This window comes from Bombyx mori, chromosome W (genome assembly GCF_030269925.1).
Source record: "Bombyx mori chromosome W, ASM3026992v2".
Classification (NCBI taxonomy): Eukaryota; Metazoa; Arthropoda; class Insecta; order Lepidoptera; family Bombycidae; genus Bombyx; species Bombyx mori.
The window spans coordinates 8,486,907-8,504,921 of NC_085135.1; the positions used below are offsets into that span (position 1 = coordinate 8,486,907).

Sequence of the window (18,015 nt, forward strand, 5' to 3'; positions counted from 1 at the left end):
CAGCACTTAACTAGACACAGGGTACAGAGGATGTTTTCACAAACATGAGCCAATTAAAGAAACACATTATGTTTCCAAAAAATGTTAACATGATTAATGAACACAGGTAGTCCAACTAAGGTAAAGGTAAGGCAATTAAATAGGTAGATAAATTTTGTCGAATGATAACTTGCAGAATAAGTTTGAATCTGATTGTGTTGTGTCGATGTGTGTGCGTGTAAGTGCGTGTGAGTGCATAAAGTGGTTGGTTTACAAGGACGCTCGCATTGATTATGAACGTTGATTGTTAATTGTAGAACACCCAAAATACTTTAAAGATTATAATTTTTCAAATTGTAAATATTTTAAAGATTCAAACAATAGCAAACCTTTAGCTTAACTTAACTTAAGCTTATGAACTGCAGTTTTGAACGTAGTTTTGGATGTTGTAAAGATATCAATATCTGAATAAAACTTATTGTAGGTCTTAGGTAATCTAATAGACATATCATTAGCCGCGTAGTTAGTGCGCTCTAACGGTATATGAAAAAGATGCGTGTGACGAGTTCTTTTACCAGGGGCATTCAAGTTGAGTATTCTATTTGACAGTTCAACACAATCTAGCTTTCCAGAACATATATCATGAAATACAGCCATGTCTTGCATCTCACATCTCTCAGCCAGAGTTATGAGGCTGTGTTTTTGGCATGACTCAGTGTAGCCATCAATTTTTAATTTGCTTTTGAAATTCAAATATTTTACAAATTTAATTTGGAGACGCTCAAGGGAATGCTCGTGCGTCACGTATTGTGGATTCCAAACAGTACTGCAGTATTCGAGAATACTTCTGATATAAGCATAGTAAAGCACTTTTATGCAAGAAATGTCAGTGAAATCGCGCGTTACTCTTATTATGAAACCTAAGTTTTTGTAAGCCTTATTAACTATATATTCACAGTGACTATTAAATGTAAGTTTTGAATCAAGATAAACCCCCAAATCTTTTACAGAATAAACTTTATTCAGACTTACGTCTAGTGAATTGAATATGTGCACATTTTGCAACATTGACTGTGATACGGTTAGTTATGTAATATAGTGATAGTCTGTCTAGATCTTCCTGCAGTTTAATGCAATCCTCAATTGTATTAACCTTCATATAGATTTTAGTGTCATCGGCATATAATAAATGCTGAGCATGTCTAAAGCATAATCCGATGTCACTTATGTAAGCTATATAAAATAAAGGTCCGAGAAGGGAACCCTGCGGCACACCAGAAGGGATCGATACAAAATCCGAATGATTGCCACCAATAACCACCGCTTGTTTACGATTTAAAATATATGATTTTACCCACCTGTATAGATCCACGTGTATACCAAGCTGTTGGAGTTTTTGCAGTAGTATGATATGATCAACGCGGTCGAAGGCTTTCTCGAAATCTGTATATATCACATCAACCTGAGACTGAAAACCCATGCCTCTATGTACGTCGCTAACAAACAGGCTTAAATTTGACGTTGTCGATCTACCCTTTACGAAACCATGTTGTTCTTCTGGTATTCCTTTTATTATCATTGGGTAAACTTCATCGTAAACAACTCGCTCTAAGCATTTGGCAAAAACATTTAAAATCGATATTGGGGCGGTAATTCTCTATTTTGCATTTAGTACCTTTTTTGTGGAGAGGAACTATACTAGCCTCTTTCCATTTTGCAGGAAAAACTCCCTCAGAAACTGATCGGTTGAAGATAATGCACAGGGGGATGGACAGTGGCCCAGCACATTTTAGCACAAAAAATGGCGGAATTAGGTCGCCACCGGCGCCTTTTTTAATATCTACCTTTGAAAGTATCTTAAAAACTGTCTTTTGCGTGACTGAGAAAGTGCCTGCGAAGTTATTAGAGTCTACTCCGGTATATGCCTGACCCGCCACAGAACTAGAACAAGTTGGCCGAGCAAACATACTCTTAAAGTAACAATTAAAAGCTGCACAAATGTCGTCGCTACCCGTTAACTGCTTGTCGTCTAACGTCATTATACCTGGATATCCTGTATTACATTTACGTTTAGAGTTAACGTATGACCACAGCATTTTAGGGTTACATTTAATGATTTTTTGGCAGTGTGCTAAATATTTAAGATAACAGGCATTTTGCATCACCTTCATTCTCCCTCTGACCATTGAAAACGTATCGTAATCCAATGGATTCTTATAACGTTTCCACCGCCGATGAGCTTTCTGTTTTTCTCTAAGCAAGTTAATGAGGGCACGATCATACCACATTTTGTCGTCGTGGCCTAACGGATAAGACGTCCGGTGCATTCGTGTTGAAGCGATGCACCGGTGTTCGAATCCCGCAGGCGGGTACCAATTTTTCAAATGAAATACGTACTCAACAAATGTTCACGATTGACTTCCACGGTGAAGGAATAACATCGTGTAATAAAAATCAAACCCGCAAAATTATAATTTGCGTAATTACTGGTGGTAGGACTTCTTGTGAGTCCGCGCGGGTGGGTACCACCACCCTGCCTATTTCTTCCGTGAAGCAGTAATGCGTTTCGGTTTGAAGGGTGGGGCAGCCGTCGTTACTATAAATGAGACCTTAGAACTTGTATCTCAAGGTGGATGGCGCATTTACGTTGTGGATGTCTATGGGCTCCAGTTACCACTTAACACCAGGTGGGCTGTGAGCTCGTCCACCCATCTAAGCAATATGCTTGTATCTATAACTGGTATAAATTGGTTAATTATGCGATACAAAATAGAGTAAAAAACGTCAACAGCCTCATCAACTGTGCCTGATGCCATTAAGCTAGCCCAGTCGACCATACGTATCTCATCTGTAATGACTTCGAAATCTGCTTTTCTAAACATATATTTCTTTCTAGAGCACTTTTTCAAGGGTTTAACTTGTATGTCAGTCGCCTTAATAACTAGAGTGGTGTGTTGTATATCCTCCTTAACCAATGGAAATGCCGATTTAGCAACCTCCACATTAAAATTACAAAAGAAAAGATCCAAAGTATTACCCGCGTTATTTAGATAAGTATTGTATTGATGCAGACCAAGGAAGTAGGACTGGTTTACTAAATCAATTCCAGCATTCTGCAATTCAATGGAACCCTTTCTCAAATGTGTCGGCCCAGAAGGTCCCCATACAATATAAAACAAATTAAAATCCCCAGCCAATACGAACAAATCGTCCCTTAGCGACACGGCAACATCAGACACCAATTGTCGGCAGCTATTTATACGAGAAGGGAACGCTCGGTCTGGCGCCATGTAAGCCAGCGCTATATGCAAGTTATGCTCCGAGCCTATTGTTCGCCCGTCCACCGTAACCCACAAGTACTCGATATGATCGCGCTGCCATTCCGTACGCGCTCGCGCATTCAGTCTAGGAGTGGGTAATATCGGTTTTGCCGCGTATCGAATCGTATCTATATATCGAGGATCAATATCGGATATTGAATCTATATATTTTCTGAATCTATGTATTGATGGATGCTAGTAGATTTTCTCGATTCATGATATTTGAGATTTGAAACGATACGCTGATATAATATCGTAGTAGATATAGATTTAAGTCAACGTTATACGGTTGGTTTTCTGATATCAATTTATAATATGATCTTAAAGTAATAAAAAGAACATGAAAATAAAAATATCAAACAAACTTTCCTTCATGCTTTTACCAGGCTTAGGACTGGCTACATTATTTTCAGTTTTTAGTATTTTGTGTCTTAATTTAAAATTACAAAATATACCAAAAGAGTGTAGATTTCAAAAGTTTAATACAAACACAAGAAATAAACTCAATTATTTGGATTCAACTAAAAATAGAAAAATGTGTACTTTAAAAATCAAACACAAAAAACTTTTAAGTATTTATAAACACTTGTCCAAAAATTCTAGTTCAAGGTCAAAGCGCGTGAAATTAAATTCAACGATGCAAATAGGCTATACTGCATTCAAGTTAGGGTCGAAAGTTGAAACTTCTTTCCTTAATTGTATCCTGCTGATACGCTAAGAATAATCTACAGACATATGGACTTAAATATAAGGTTTACAATTGTATGGATAATGCCTGTTTCTGTTTCATTCATCACATGATATCCCTATCGTGCGCTCACTCACTCTGGCCGATTCGATACGAACCAAACGAATATTGCTGATATTAACGAATCGGTACGATATGGCGATGCGCATCACATCGAGCAATATCGTGTATCGGCTGATATCGATATATAGATTTCGTGCGGGGCGATCTCTCCCCGTTACTATTCAGTTTGTATATCAACGATATACCCCGGTCTCCGGAGACCCATCTGGCGCTCTTCGCCGATGACACCGCCATCTACTACTCGTGTAGGAAGAAGGCGTTGCTTCATCGACGACTTCAGACCGCAGCTACCACCATGGGACAGTGGTTCCGGAAGTGGCGCATCGACATTAACCCCACGAAAAGCACAGCGGTGCTCTTCAAAAGGGGTCGCCCTCCGAACACCACGCTGAGCATCCCCCTCCCGACTAGGCACGTCAATACCCCCGCCCCCGCCGTTCGCCCGATCACGATGTTCGACCAGCCCATACCGTGGGCCCCGAAGGTCAAATATTTAGGCGTCACCCTCGACAGTAGGATGACATTCCGCCCCCACATCAAGACGGTACGCGATCGTGCCGCCTTCATTCTAGGACGTCTCTACCCGATGATATGTAGGCGAAGTAAAATGTCCCTTAGAAATAAGGTGACACTCTACAAAACTTGCATACGCCCCGTCATGACCTATGCAAGTGTAGTGTTCGCTCACGCGGCCCGCATACACTTGAAATCATTCCAAATTATTCAATCCCGTTTTTGCAGGATAGCCGTCGGAGCCCCGTGGTTCGTCAGGAACGTCGACCTCCATGACGACCTGGACTTAGAGTCCATCAGTAAGTATCTGCAGTCGGCGTCCATGCGCCACTTCGATAAAGCGGCACGACACGAGAACCCTCTCATCGTGGCCGCCGGTAACTACATTCCCGATCCTGCGGACAGAATGGAAAGCAGTCGACGTCGCCCAAAACACGTCATCTCGGATCCACCCGATCCACTAACGGTGCTTTTAGGTAATTCAAGCACCGGTCACCGTTCTCGTCGAACCCGTCGCTTGCGACGAAGGGCTCGACGAGTAAATTAACTCTCAGACACAGCCCACTGAGTTTCTCGCCGGATCTTCTCAGTGGGTCGCGTTTCCGATCCGGTGGTAGATTCTGCGAAGCACGACTCTTGCTAGGGTTCGTGTTAGCAACATCGTCAGGTTTGAGCCCCGTGAGCTCACCTACTAAAGTTAGGGTTACGCTGATATAGCCTCTCAAGGCTCTCAGCTTAGGTAGGAAAAAAAAAAAAAAAAAAAAAAAAAAAAAAAAAAAACGATTTATATCACCCACTCCTAATTCAGTCGACGGGAGCACAGCATCATAACACCACCTCCGTTCGACCCACGGTCGCGACGAAATACCTCATACCTACCGTCCGATAACTCAGAATTGTCACGTCACGAGGACTGTGGTGGATTGGCACACGCTGTGCATCAGCCTGGCTGAATCTGATCCACCATCGCTCCCGTTTAGCCCGGACTCTACCCCGTCTCCTCAGGATACCGCTGAAGCCATAGACATCTTAACGTCACACATCACCTCGACATTAGATAGGTCATCGAAACAAGTTGTAGCGGAGGACTTCCTTCACCGCTTCAAATTGTCCGACGATATTAGGGAACTCCTTAGAGCTAAGAACGCCTCGATACGCGCCTACGACAGGTATCCTACCGCGGAAAATCGTATACGAATGCGTGCCCTACAACGCGACGTAAAGTCTCGCATCGCCGAAGTCCGAGATGCCAGATGGTTTGATTTCTTAGAAGGACTCGCGCCCTCCAAAAGGTCTTACTACCGCTTAGCTCGTACTCTCAAATCGGATACGGTAGTAACTATGCCCCCACTCGTAGGCCCCTCAGGCCGACTCGCGGCGTTTGATGATGACGAAAAAGCAGAGCTGCTGGCCGATACATTGCAAACCCAGTGCACGCCCAGCACTCAATCCGTGGACCCTGTTCATGTAGAATTAGTAGACAGTGAGGTAGAACGCAGTCTCCTTGCCACCCTCGGATGCGTTACTACCCGTCACCCCGATGGAAGTTAAAGACTTGATCAAAGATATCCAACCGCGTTATTAAACTTCTACCCGTCCAACTCATCGTGATGTTGGCATCTATTTTCAATGCCGCTATGGCGAACTGTATCTTTCCCGCGGTGTGGAAAGAAGCGGACGTTATCGGCATACATAAACCCGGTAAACCAAAAAATCATCCGACGAGCTACCGCCCGATCAGCCTCCTCATGTCTCTAGGCAAACTGTATGAGCGTCTGCTCTACAAACGCCTCAGAGACTTCGTCTCATCCAAGGGCATTCTCATCGATGAACAATTCGGATTCCGTACAAATCACTCATGCGTTCAACAGGTGCACCGCCTCACGGAGCACATTCTTGTGGGGCTTAATCGACCAAAACCGTTATACACGGGAGCTCTCTTCTTCGACGTCGCAAAAGCGTTCGACAAAGTCTGGCACAACGGTTTGATTTTTAAACTATTCAACATGGGCGTGCCGGATAGTCTCGTGCTCATCATACGGGACTTCTTGTCGAACCGCTCTTTTCGATATCGAGTCGAGGGAACCCGCTCCTCCCCACGACCTCTCACAGCTGGAGTCCCGCAAGGCTCTGTCCTCTCACCCCTCCTATTTAGCTTATTCGTTAACGATATTCCCCGGTCGCCGCCAACCCATTTAGCTTTATTCGCCGACGACACGACTGTTTACTATTCCAGTAGAAACAAGTCCCTAATCGCGAAGAAGCTTCAGAGCGCAGCCCTAGCCCTAGGACAGTGGTTCCGAAAATGGCGCATAGACATCAACCCAGCGAAAAGTACTGCGGTGCTATTTCAGAGGGGAAGCTCCACACGGATTTCCTCCCGGATTAGGAGGAATCTCTTTTTTTTTTTTTTTATTGCTTAGATGAGTGGACGAGCTCACAGCCCACCTGGTGTTAAGTGGTTACTGGAGCCCATAGACATCTACAACGTAAATGCGCCACCCACCTTGAGATGTAAGTTCTAAGGTCTCAATTATAGTTACAACGGCTGCCCCACCCTTCAAACCGAAACGCATTACTGCTTCACGGCAGAAATAGGCAGGGTGGTGGTACCTACCCGTGCGGACTCACAAGAGGTCCTACCACCAGTAATTACGCAAATTATAATTTTGCGGGTTTCATTTTTATTACACGATGTTATTCCTTCACCGTGGAAATCAATCGTGAACATTTGTTGAGTACGTATTTCATTAGAAAAATTGGTACCCGCCTGCGGGATTCGAACACCGGTGCATCGCTCAACACGAATGCACCGGACGTCTTATCCGTTAGGCCACGACGACTTCAACACTTCTCTTCTCACACCCCCGATTACTCTCTTTAGACAACCCATACCCTGGGCCAGGAAGGTCAAGTACCTGGGCGTTACCCTGGATGAATCGATGACATTCCGCCCGCATATAAAATCAGTCCGTGACCGTGCCGCGTTTATTCTCGGTAGACTCTATCCTATGATCTGTAAGCGGAGTAAAATGTCCCTTCGGAACAAGGTGACACTTTACAAAACTTGCATAAGGCCCGTCATGACTTACGCGAGTGTGGTGTTCGCTCACGCGGCCCGCACACACATAGACACCCTTCAATCTCTACAATCCCGCTTTTGCAGGTTAGCTGTCGGAGCTCCGTGGTTCGTGAGGAACGTTGACCTACACGACGACCTGGGCCTCGAGTCTATCCAGAAATACATGAAGTCAGCGTCGGAACGGTACTTCGATAAGGCTATGCGTCATGATAATCGCCTTATCGTTGCCGCCGCTGACTACTCCCCGAATCCTGATCACGCAGGAGCCTGTCACCGTCGACGCCCTAGACACGTCCTTACGGATCCATCAGATCCAATAACCTTTGCATTAGACGCCTTCAGCTCTAACACTAGGAGCAGGCTTAGGGAACTCGGTAACCGTACTCGTCGAACTCGACAAAGAGTTCGCCGTGCAACCTAACCCATGAATCAGCTCGCTGAGTTTCTCGCCGGATCTTCTCAGCGGGTCGCGATTCCGATCCGGTAGTAGATTCATTCGCGAAGCAGCTACTCTTGAGCTGTTAGGTCTCCTTCGGAGGCGCTCGGGTAGCTGTTAGCAAATCCCACCCCTCTTGGCTGAGCCTTTGCTCGCCCACCTGTCCTGGTGAAACTGGAAAGGCCTCCGGGCCACCAGTAATCCTTCAATCATAAAAAAAAAAAAAAAAACTCAGAATTCAAAACACTGTCATTAAGCCAAGTTTCTGTGATCAAAATGATATCGTGATCCGAGTTTAGAATGTTATAGTAGAAATCTATTGTTTTTGATCTTAGGCCTCGAACATTTTGATACAAAAAATTTAATTTATCAACAATATTGCACGCGCCTTTTTCTACGTTTAAATTCAGTACTTGTATACAGCAATGATATGATATATTTGTATTTATTTTTGGTAATTTCCGGGACTTTATATTTAAAAATAGTATTATTAAAAATAAGATAACAAGCAATCAAATTGTCGAGGACCAAAAATGTTATTTTTCCGCGATAACCACTATAATTCAAAACGAGCGCAGGGGTGTTTAAGTAAAGTGTAGATGATTGTGTGTATGAAATGTAATGTTGTGGTAAGTAGATACTGTTGTTATCAAGCGACAAATAAAAATCATTAGAATTAAAATTAATTTTGGAAGAATTGACAATGAGTGCAATTATATATTTTGTTATTAGAACAGAATGAACTATTACAATATTTTTTTCAAATCTTCCTCACAGGATATTAGAATGTACGGTGCGTTTTCTGCTTTTCTTGTATAGATACGGCAGTTTTTTGTCCAAACAAATTTATAACCGAAATCTTTAGCTTTTGCCTTGCAATTTTTTAATAATTGCTTGTTATGTACAGACAAATGCTCATTTACGTAAATCTTACTTAACTCACCCTGCATTCCAATATCCTTCGAGGTTAAACCATGACATTTCCGAGCGGCTGACAAAACCTCATCCTTCTTTGAACGACTATGGAATCTGATTATTAAATTACGAGGTGCTCCTTTTACTGATCTCTTCGCTTGAATACGATGGACGAAGTCCAGCTCCTGTTGGCAAATTTTTATGTTGAGCTGCTTCGCGATACCATTTATAATAGTTGGCAGTGATTCACCAGCACTCTCAGGAACCCCCACTACTTCGACATTCTGAAGCCTGGACCATTGTTCTTGCTTTAGGGATGCTTCTTCCATAGCATTTAGTTTAGACTGTAGTGATTTCAGTTGTATGGTAAGATTGGTGTTCTCTGACTGCATTTTTTTGATGGTGACTGAGTTTTTGGCGGCGGAACTTTTGACGATGTCGTATAAGTTACCTAATGTTTTCTCAGAGTTTTCAAACTCGGCAAACTTTTTTTCGATTGCCCTGGTGACCGATGTAGTGACCTCTGTTAAAAAACCAGGTAGGGCTTGCTGGATTGCAAGTTGAACTTCTGCGTTTATAGTGGCAACCACATCACTCAAACTTTCTTCGTTACCGCATTCTGGAAGCCGATTCCTGGGGTATATATTGACGAACTCGGTACTGCTACCAGCAGCGTCTTTTACAGACGTATTAGTGTTGTCACCGCGACGTTTTTGTTTAGATTTGCAGTTTAATTAAAAAAATTAAAAAATAAATAAATGAAATAATGTGCATTGGCGTTAAGTTAGACCAAATACATTTTTTCCATCCTCCTACTTATCGTTATGAAGGTATAAAAAAGATAGGGAGTTCACATAGGTAATATAAACAAATAAGTAAATATGTTCATTATTTATCTTTCAAGAGATAATATAGGTATACATTATAATAACTTTTTTACACAGTCGAAATTATATTCCTAACATTAGTAAAATAACATTTTAATACGATAGGTAAGAGGATGGAAAAAATGTATTTGGTCTAACTTAACGCCAATGCACATTACTTCATTTATTTATTTTTTAATTTTTTTAATTAAACTGTATACCAATTAATTGCTCCTTCAGGATTTAAATTTGTTTTTTTTTTTCACGATTAAAACCGCGTAAAAAGTTTAGGCATTATAGTTGACGCATGCGCAGTACACATATTTTGCATACATTTATTCAACTAATAAAAATAGTAAATTAAACAAAAAACGAGTAATTTCGAAAGAGAACAAACATGTTTTATATAAGAACAATCGAAAATGAATATTTACGAGTCATTAAGGATGAAAAAATTTAAAAAATTGCATTAGAGGGGCTAACTTGTAGGTATATTTTTAAATATTTTTTTTAAATAAATAAATGCAGAACAAACAATTATTAACAGTGAACAATCATGAACAAATGATGAACAAACGAATTAATAGAAAATAAGTATAAAATAGGAAAAAAAATTTTTTTTGATGGGCTAACTTCATTCACCTAACGCCGGCAACGATATTGTTGTTGTTGTTTTTAAATTCGCCAACAAGCAGGCAAAGAGCGTAGCCTATACAGCCTAGTCTGTCGTAGTTTTTTGGGAGTTTTGACGTCAACTTCATGAATAGCACATTGAGTGAGCGTGAATTTCCGCAGACCTTTTATCTTGAAAAAAAAAAACAGTCACTGCTATGTTAGCCACAGTTTTATTCCAATGCCTCAATATTGACGTTTAATACACAAAACAACACCCAATTTGTATATTATACATCACAATAAGCTATTAAAAAAACATTAAAATAAAATTTCAAGTGACGCTTCACTCGGGTTGCTGCCAAAACTCTCTGATAATAAGAATAGAGTAATGATAGGCTATTGAGATTTTTACTAATGGAATCATTAATATATAAAAATATTAAATAATTCATGGTTATAGGTAATAATTATTATTACAATACATAAATATTGAATTGAACAACAATAAACTAAAAAGTCTGTGAATTATAACCATTAGCTATTTTTTTTATTTGTTGTTCAAGTCACAGACAACTCTTTTGTTTGTCAGCATAAAGGTTTACTATAAGGCTGTATGGGCTAATTTTCCCTTTGTCTATTGGCGAATTTAAAAACTATGGCACTCAGTTTGGGAGGTTATCAATTACGTAATTTATTTTTTTACAAAACAATGCCAGGGTGAAAGAAATGTTGATACATAAACTAAACAACATGAAAAAATAAGGCATAGTTTTTCAAGTACAAATAGTTTTGTCATGAAGTTGGCCGACTTTTGGGCATTGTCCTTTATATCGATGTAATGAAAATTTATATTTTAAACGCAAAATTAATCGGAGCCAATGTAATGTAACTGTTGCAACTACCCGCGATAGATGCGAAATTACCGAAACAACATAATTTCTACCATACAAATTATAAAAGGCCGAAAATTTGTGTATTGGATAAAATTTTATCTCATCGAAATATATTATACTCAAATATATTATACTCATTATACATATTATTTTTATATATATTATACATTATACATATCATACATATTATACTCATACTAATATATTATACTCATCGAAAATTGCGAATCAGCGCTAGAGGTGATGACCAAGCTAGAGTCAATTTATGAATAAAAATCAGAGATGACTAAAATGATGATACATGAGCGTTTCTATCAATATAAAATGTCACCGACAGACAGCATAGCTCAGCATATAGCTAGAGTAGAAATTTTGGCTAAGTAACTTAAAGAAAGTGGAGAAGTTATTAGTGAAACTGCTATCGTAACTAAAATTTTGAGTACATTACCTCCAAAGTACAGATCTGTTCGGCAGGCTTGGATGTTCATTTCATTCATTTTCTTTTGTAATGGCGGTCCTTTTTGATTTCGCCAAAGTCAAGTTTTATAGTCTGTGGTTTTGATTATGCTCAGCTGATGTCTTTTGGTGAAGTTTGGATTTTTTTTTTGTTGGGTGGGCTTCGTGATTGCACAAGGTCACATTTTAATTATTATTATTTTACAAAGTAATCAACTGTTGAATTACTAACCTAAAACAGGACAAACAATATATGTATATATACATATACATACATATATATATATGTTACAGAAAAGATTGTCAGAAGATTAGTAAGGACAAACAACTTATAGTCTAATGTTATTCTGGTGAACATATTCACATAAAATATTTACAAAAGTTGTATGTACAAGGCTCAACAAAGATTTGAAATTCGTCGGTGTGGGGATAATGTCCGGTAGTACTTCGTAAAGGGAAGGTCTTCTAGGGCAGTTAAAGAAAATGTGTTCTGCTGATCCCTCGTCGAGCCCACACTCACATAGGGAGCTATCCTTGACCCTTATTTTAGCTAGGTGAACCGGGGTACAAGCATGACCTAATCTTAACCTACATATTGTGGACGTGACTCTCTTGTTGGCTTTCCTGTATTTAAAAAACCAAGGCCGAACGAGCAACGAGTCTTGAACATCCGCGTAATGTTTGCCTTTAATGCGTTTCGAAAGGTTCCACGCTTCATTCCAGCGCGATATGAGATCGGCCTTGGCTAGAGACGTTAGATCTTGTGCATAGGTTGTGTAATGAATATCACTACCTATTGTCGTGGCATCCTTAGCACACTGATCAGCACCCTCATTACCCACTATACCGCTATGTCCCGGGATCCAAGCTAGGGTGATTTTTATGCCAGACACGTGACACCGAAAAAGAATTTCTTTAATTTTCAGAACAAAAGGGAGCTTTGACTTGGATCTGAGTTGGTTTGCAAGGATTGCCTGTAGACAGCTTCTAGAGTCGGTGAATATCACCGTGTTGTGTAGCTTATGTGATTCTATATACATCAGGGCTTCAAGGATAGCTAGCGCCTCTCCTGTAAAAACCGAGGCTTGAGGGGGACACTTAAAGTTTAAAATGATTTTGTACTCCGGTATCCAGACAGCGAAGCCTACACAGCCGTCAGCTTTTATTTTTGATGCGTCAGTGAACATAGTATGCCAACCGTTCCATTTACTATTGACGACAGAGTTAAATTTGGCGTTTGCACCGGGGTCATCTTTATTTATTCCGATATTTAGAACAATGTCCGGACGGTATAGAATTGCATTATAAGGTGTGAGGAATAATGGATTTAACCTACATTGATAGACGGGACAGGGGAGGCTGATAAACTTAACAAAACTGGTGAAGAGGCATGGGTGGGACTTATGATTCCAGTAACTGTTGAAATAGATGTGTTCCGAAAGAGTATGTAACTTTGAAATAAGGGGGTGGTTAGAAAGCTGAAAATTTTTGTAAATGAATCTGTCCGATAAGTATTGTCTCCTCAAGTGCAAGGGGGGTTCTGCACATTCAACCTGAAGGGCGTTAATGGGGGAAGACTTCATTGCTCCGATTATGATACGTAGGCACTTTGATTGGATCCTGTCCAAGGAGGTTAAGGCAGACTTATTGCAAGGTTCTAGAATGTGAGTGCCATAATCAAAATGGCTGCGAATCAAGGCGTTATATAACAGTTTTTGAGTGTAGGGGTGTGATCCCCACCATACGCCTGACAGGGAGCGAAGAATATGGATGTTCTTTTCGCACTTTTTGATGATGTGGTTAATGTGTTGGACACCAGTCATACGCGAGTCAAGAACGACTCCGAGAAATTTTACTGAGTTTCGCACTGGGAATATTTTGCCATCAAACGAGACAATGACGTCGGGAATAGATCGCATGCGAGAAAATGTCACTACACTGCTCTTCTCAACTGAAAGGGATAGACCATGATTACCTAACCAGTCATGGAGATAGTTAATAGCGGAGTTGAGGCGAGCAGAGGCATCCCCTAAGTCCCTGGCTGAGACGTATAGAGCCAAATCATCCGCATATTGTAGTACGTTGCAGAATGAATTTACCGAAAGTTCTAGGTCGTAGGTATACAAGTTGTATAATAGAGGGCTTAAAACTGATCCCTGAGGGAGGCCCTTCCATAGAAGTCTAGGAGGAAGTAAAGAATTTTGGCAAGAAATTAAAATGGCTCTGGATGAAAATAGATTAGATATGAAGTTAACCATCTTCTCTGGGATACTCAGCTGGAGCATTTTTTGCCTGAGTACAGGAAGAAGGACATTATCGTATGCGGATGCAATGTCAAGAAAAACCCCGACCAAGGACTCTCTTTTAGAGAGAGCAATGCGTATATCCGTTGCAAGGCAACCTACGCTATCCATAGTGCTCAATCCCTTCCTAAAGCCAAATTGACTTGCAGGGAGGATGCCTCTACTCTCCACAAACCACTCCAATCTATTTTTAACAAGATGTTCTAAAATTTTGCTCATGGTACATGATAGGGCGATGGGACGGTAGCTACTTGACTCGTTATTAGGTTTTGCTGGCTTGAGGATAGGGACGATTATTTGGGTTTTCCATTCATCTGGAGGGATTCCTAAAGAATAAATATTATTTAATATGTTTAGAAATATTAATTTGGACGTAAAGCTACATTTGACAATGAATGAATAAGGTATTCCATCGATTCCCGGGGACGAGTCCTTAAGAGACTCCAAAACTGCAGTTAGTTCGTCCAGAGAAAAAGGGGCCACAAGAGTATCAGGAGTAGGTGAAAGCGGAGGGGGAAGGGAAGAGGACTCAGCTAAGGTGGGAACGTAAGGGGGAGCAAGTCGACATGAGAATGAATCGATCCAAACCGATGGGTCGTTCGAAGAAGAATTGTGGTCTACAGATACGGATCCGCGAAATCTCCTGACATTATTCCAGACCAAAGAAGGGCGGGAACTGGGAGAAAGAGACTCACAAAACATGTTCCAGCCCAGTCTCTTTCGTTCAGATAGTGTTCTGACTGTCCTTGCAGCTACTTCTTTATAACTTATGTAATTAGCTGGAGACATGTGTAACGCGTACTCCATCTCGGCTTCTTTACGTTGTTTACATAGATCAGAGCAGTCAGAGTCCCACCAGGGAAGTGATGGGATTTTACCCCTAGAAGCGTTTTTAGTAGGAATCGCTGTCTCTGCTGCTGAAAGTAAAGCATTCCTAAAGATGGAGTAAGCAGCATGGGTGTTCTCATGGGGGACTGGGGAAAGATTAACCAAAAGAGCGTCAACAGACTGAGAGAACAGGGTCCAGTCCGCCTTAGACAAATTAAATTTAAGTCGAGGGTTGCGAGGAGGGAGTATATAATTAGAGGAGTCAGGAAAGGACATAAGGATGGGAAAATGATCACTGCCATGCGTATTGCACAGCGTAAGCCATGTGAGGCGCGAAGAGGTGGCTGGAGTGCATAGAGAAAGGTCTACAGCGGATTTTGGGTTCTGGCCAGGAAGAACTCTACGTGTGGGGGAGCCGTCATTGAGGATGCAGAGGTTGTGGTCATCAACTAGGTCAAGGAAGGCGGAGGATAGGGAATCATTCTGATAACAGCCCCATGAACTGTGGTGGATGTTAAAGTCACCCAATACAGCAACAGGAGGGGGGAGGGCACCAATGATTGAGAATAGATTTGTTAGGATGGACATGTTAGGATCAGGTATATAAACGGATAAAAAAGATATATCTAAGGCTCTAACAGCCACTACATTGAAGCAGTTACTGTCATGTGGAGGGAGGGTGATCTGGGAATATGGGATGGATCTCGAAACTAAAATGCAGCTACCGCATTTTCCGTTGTTCTTATCATCCCGGAGGCACGCAAAACCGGGAACCCTGAAGCGGGAGCCCGGGAGTAGGCGTGACTCCTGGACAGCAAAAATCAAGGGGTTATGCTTATTTATGAGAAAAATCAGTTCAGCTTTTTTTAATCTAATGCTGCGACAATTCCACTGTAGGATTGTTGGGAACATTGTTGAAAATCGAAATCAGCTGAGTCAGTTTTTGATAGACGTTGTTCGGTAGGGCTACATCATTCATTTTCGAAATTATGTTGATGAGGGTGGATAAGAGAAGTTCTAGTAGATTTTCTTGTTGAGGGGGGTTGGGAGATAACAGAGCGCATCCATTGGGGGTGGTGGAGGCTGGAGTATCTACAATACGACAGTGGGCTTCTCTATCGTAGCCTGGGCTTAGGGCAGCAGAATATGGGCGTCGGGCTATATTAACAGTCTTCTTATAAGAAGAGGACTGAGAATTGGGATGGAGTGGCTGAGAGAGATCAGTGTGGATTGTCGGAGGATACGTGGACGGAAATGATTGAGTCATTCGGGCAGTATCTGCAAATGATCTTCTCACCTGTGAGAACCTAGCCGATGCTTCTAAATATGAGATGCTTTCCTGTGACATAACTAATTTGATCGATTTTTGTCGACTGTGCTCTGGGCAGGATGTGTCAGTGGCAGAGTGGGGGCCGGAACAGAACAGGCATAGAGGGGATGACTTCGAGCAGGTAATTCCTTCGTGGGGTTGGGAGCAAATAAAGCAACGAGGGGCTGATCGGCACTGCGTTGAAATATGGCCGAATCGGCAGCACTTGTTGCACTGGATAATGGGAAGGACATAAACTTCAACTGGGAGAGAAGTAAAAAAGCAGAAAATCCGATTTGGAAGTTTTTGACCAGAGAAAGTTAAAACTACAGATTGGGTAGGTATCCAGGTAGGGACATTATTTTCTATTTTCTTCCTATTCAAGCGGCGTGCTTTAATGACTGCACCGCAGCCAGCAGGAACTCTACCGATTGGACCAGCTCCTCTAAAGTCCATTCTACTGGAACATCACGCACAATTCCCATTCGTGTAACATTATAAGATGGGATGTTCGCTTCAAATTTAGCCGGCTGAAGTGCTGGGTGTTCTAGAAAAGCGTTAGCCGCAGCAGCAGATTTAAATTCCACTGAAACCCTGTTGCGGCCAATGCGTTTCACACCATCCTGTATTACATTTTTTATGCTGTTTCTGAATAGAAAGTGTCCGAATTTGATGGGTTTCAAGGTGGGACCAGCAGACACATCTGTTACCGTCTTACTAACGTGGACTAAAAAAGGAGCAATGTCATCTTCACAGTATCGGGTCTTACGTTCAACAAAATCGGGATGTGTGTACGTGGACTGAATCGACGGCGAAGTTTGTGAAAGATTAGTAATCGTTTTTTTAGGGGGAATGTTTTCCTCAGACTGTGGTGGTCGTTTTCTGGAATTGGGTGGATCTATATCCATCTGAGAAGAAAAGTTTTGTGAGTGGGGCGCACGTGGTCCTTTATAACCTCCCCGGGATCGTGCGGGTCATCCATGATTCTTACCTTTTAATAATATAACAAACACAATATATTTACACTCACGGCACAACAGATATATACCAACACCAACACGAATCAGTAGCGCAAGTCAACAGCAATTTAAACAAATATTATTAATTAAAACACCGGGAAACTTCGAAGACACTTGTGTTCACACTCGACGTCACCCGAAGAAAAAAAAACAGAATTTATATAACTGTTTCTTGTAGACAACTTGGTTTGAATTCAAATTTTCAAATTTTTATTTCTAAAACCAAAACCGTCCCAGGCTCGGATGTCGCTTGATCCGAAGAATCAAACTATAATTAATCTGACAGCTCGTCTGTTAGATGAGGAAGCTAGTTTGAATGTAGAAGAAGATAATGAAACTGCTTTAATAGTGGCAAAACAAAGTATGAAGAAGAAAACTAACACAGAATTAAAAGAAAAATTAAATGAAGAGTCTAATGAGAAGTCACATCGATTTATATGTTACAACTGTGGGAAACGTGGTCATTATGCAAGAGATTGCCGTGCTCCAAAACAAAAACAGAAACAACAAGAAGAAAAGAATATGTTAGCATTCAATGTAGCAAATACAGATTTAAAATATTGTGATGATGATTCAAAATGGATATTAGACAGCGGTGCCTCAGCTCATATGTGTTATAAGCGTGAATATTTTGCTGAATTGTATGAGTATACAGGATCTCCACTGAAAC

The 18,015-nt window shown here is 41.2% G+C and overlaps 1 protein-coding gene across 1 annotated transcript; it reads right to left on the reverse strand.

Moving 5' to 3' along the window:
* Positions 1 to 1,089: 1,089 nt before the first annotated feature.
* On the reverse strand, positions 1,090 to 16,365 carry LOC134201741 (uncharacterized). The gene is made up of 5 exons (XM_062676988.1): positions 16,315 to 16,365; positions 14,885 to 15,824; positions 9,085 to 9,732; positions 1,338 to 1,422; positions 1,090 to 1,099 (listed from the first exon to the last, which is right to left on the reverse strand). The coding sequence occupies exons 1-5, from the start codon at positions 16,363 to 16,365 to the stop codon at positions 1,090 to 1,092; spliced, it is 1,734 nt and encodes a 577-aa protein (XP_062532972.1).
* Between the last annotated feature and the right edge of the window lie 1,650 nt (positions 16,366 to 18,015).

Excerpts from the sequence above, each read along its gene's own strand:
- LOC134201741 (XM_062676988.1), bottom strand. The coding sequence starts at position 16,365 with ATGTCACAGGAAAGCATCTCATATTTAGAAGCATCGGCTAGGTTCTCA. Across the intron at positions 9,733-14,884 it reads ACTGGGCTGGAACATGTTTT|ACGCTGCTGGTAGCAGTACC; the intron begins GTGAGTCTCTTT and ends CGTCTGTAAAAG. Across the intron at positions 1,423-9,084 it reads GAAGGATATTGGAATGCAGG|ATTTCGAGAAAGCCTTCGAC; the intron begins GTGAGTTAAGTA and ends TGATATATACAG.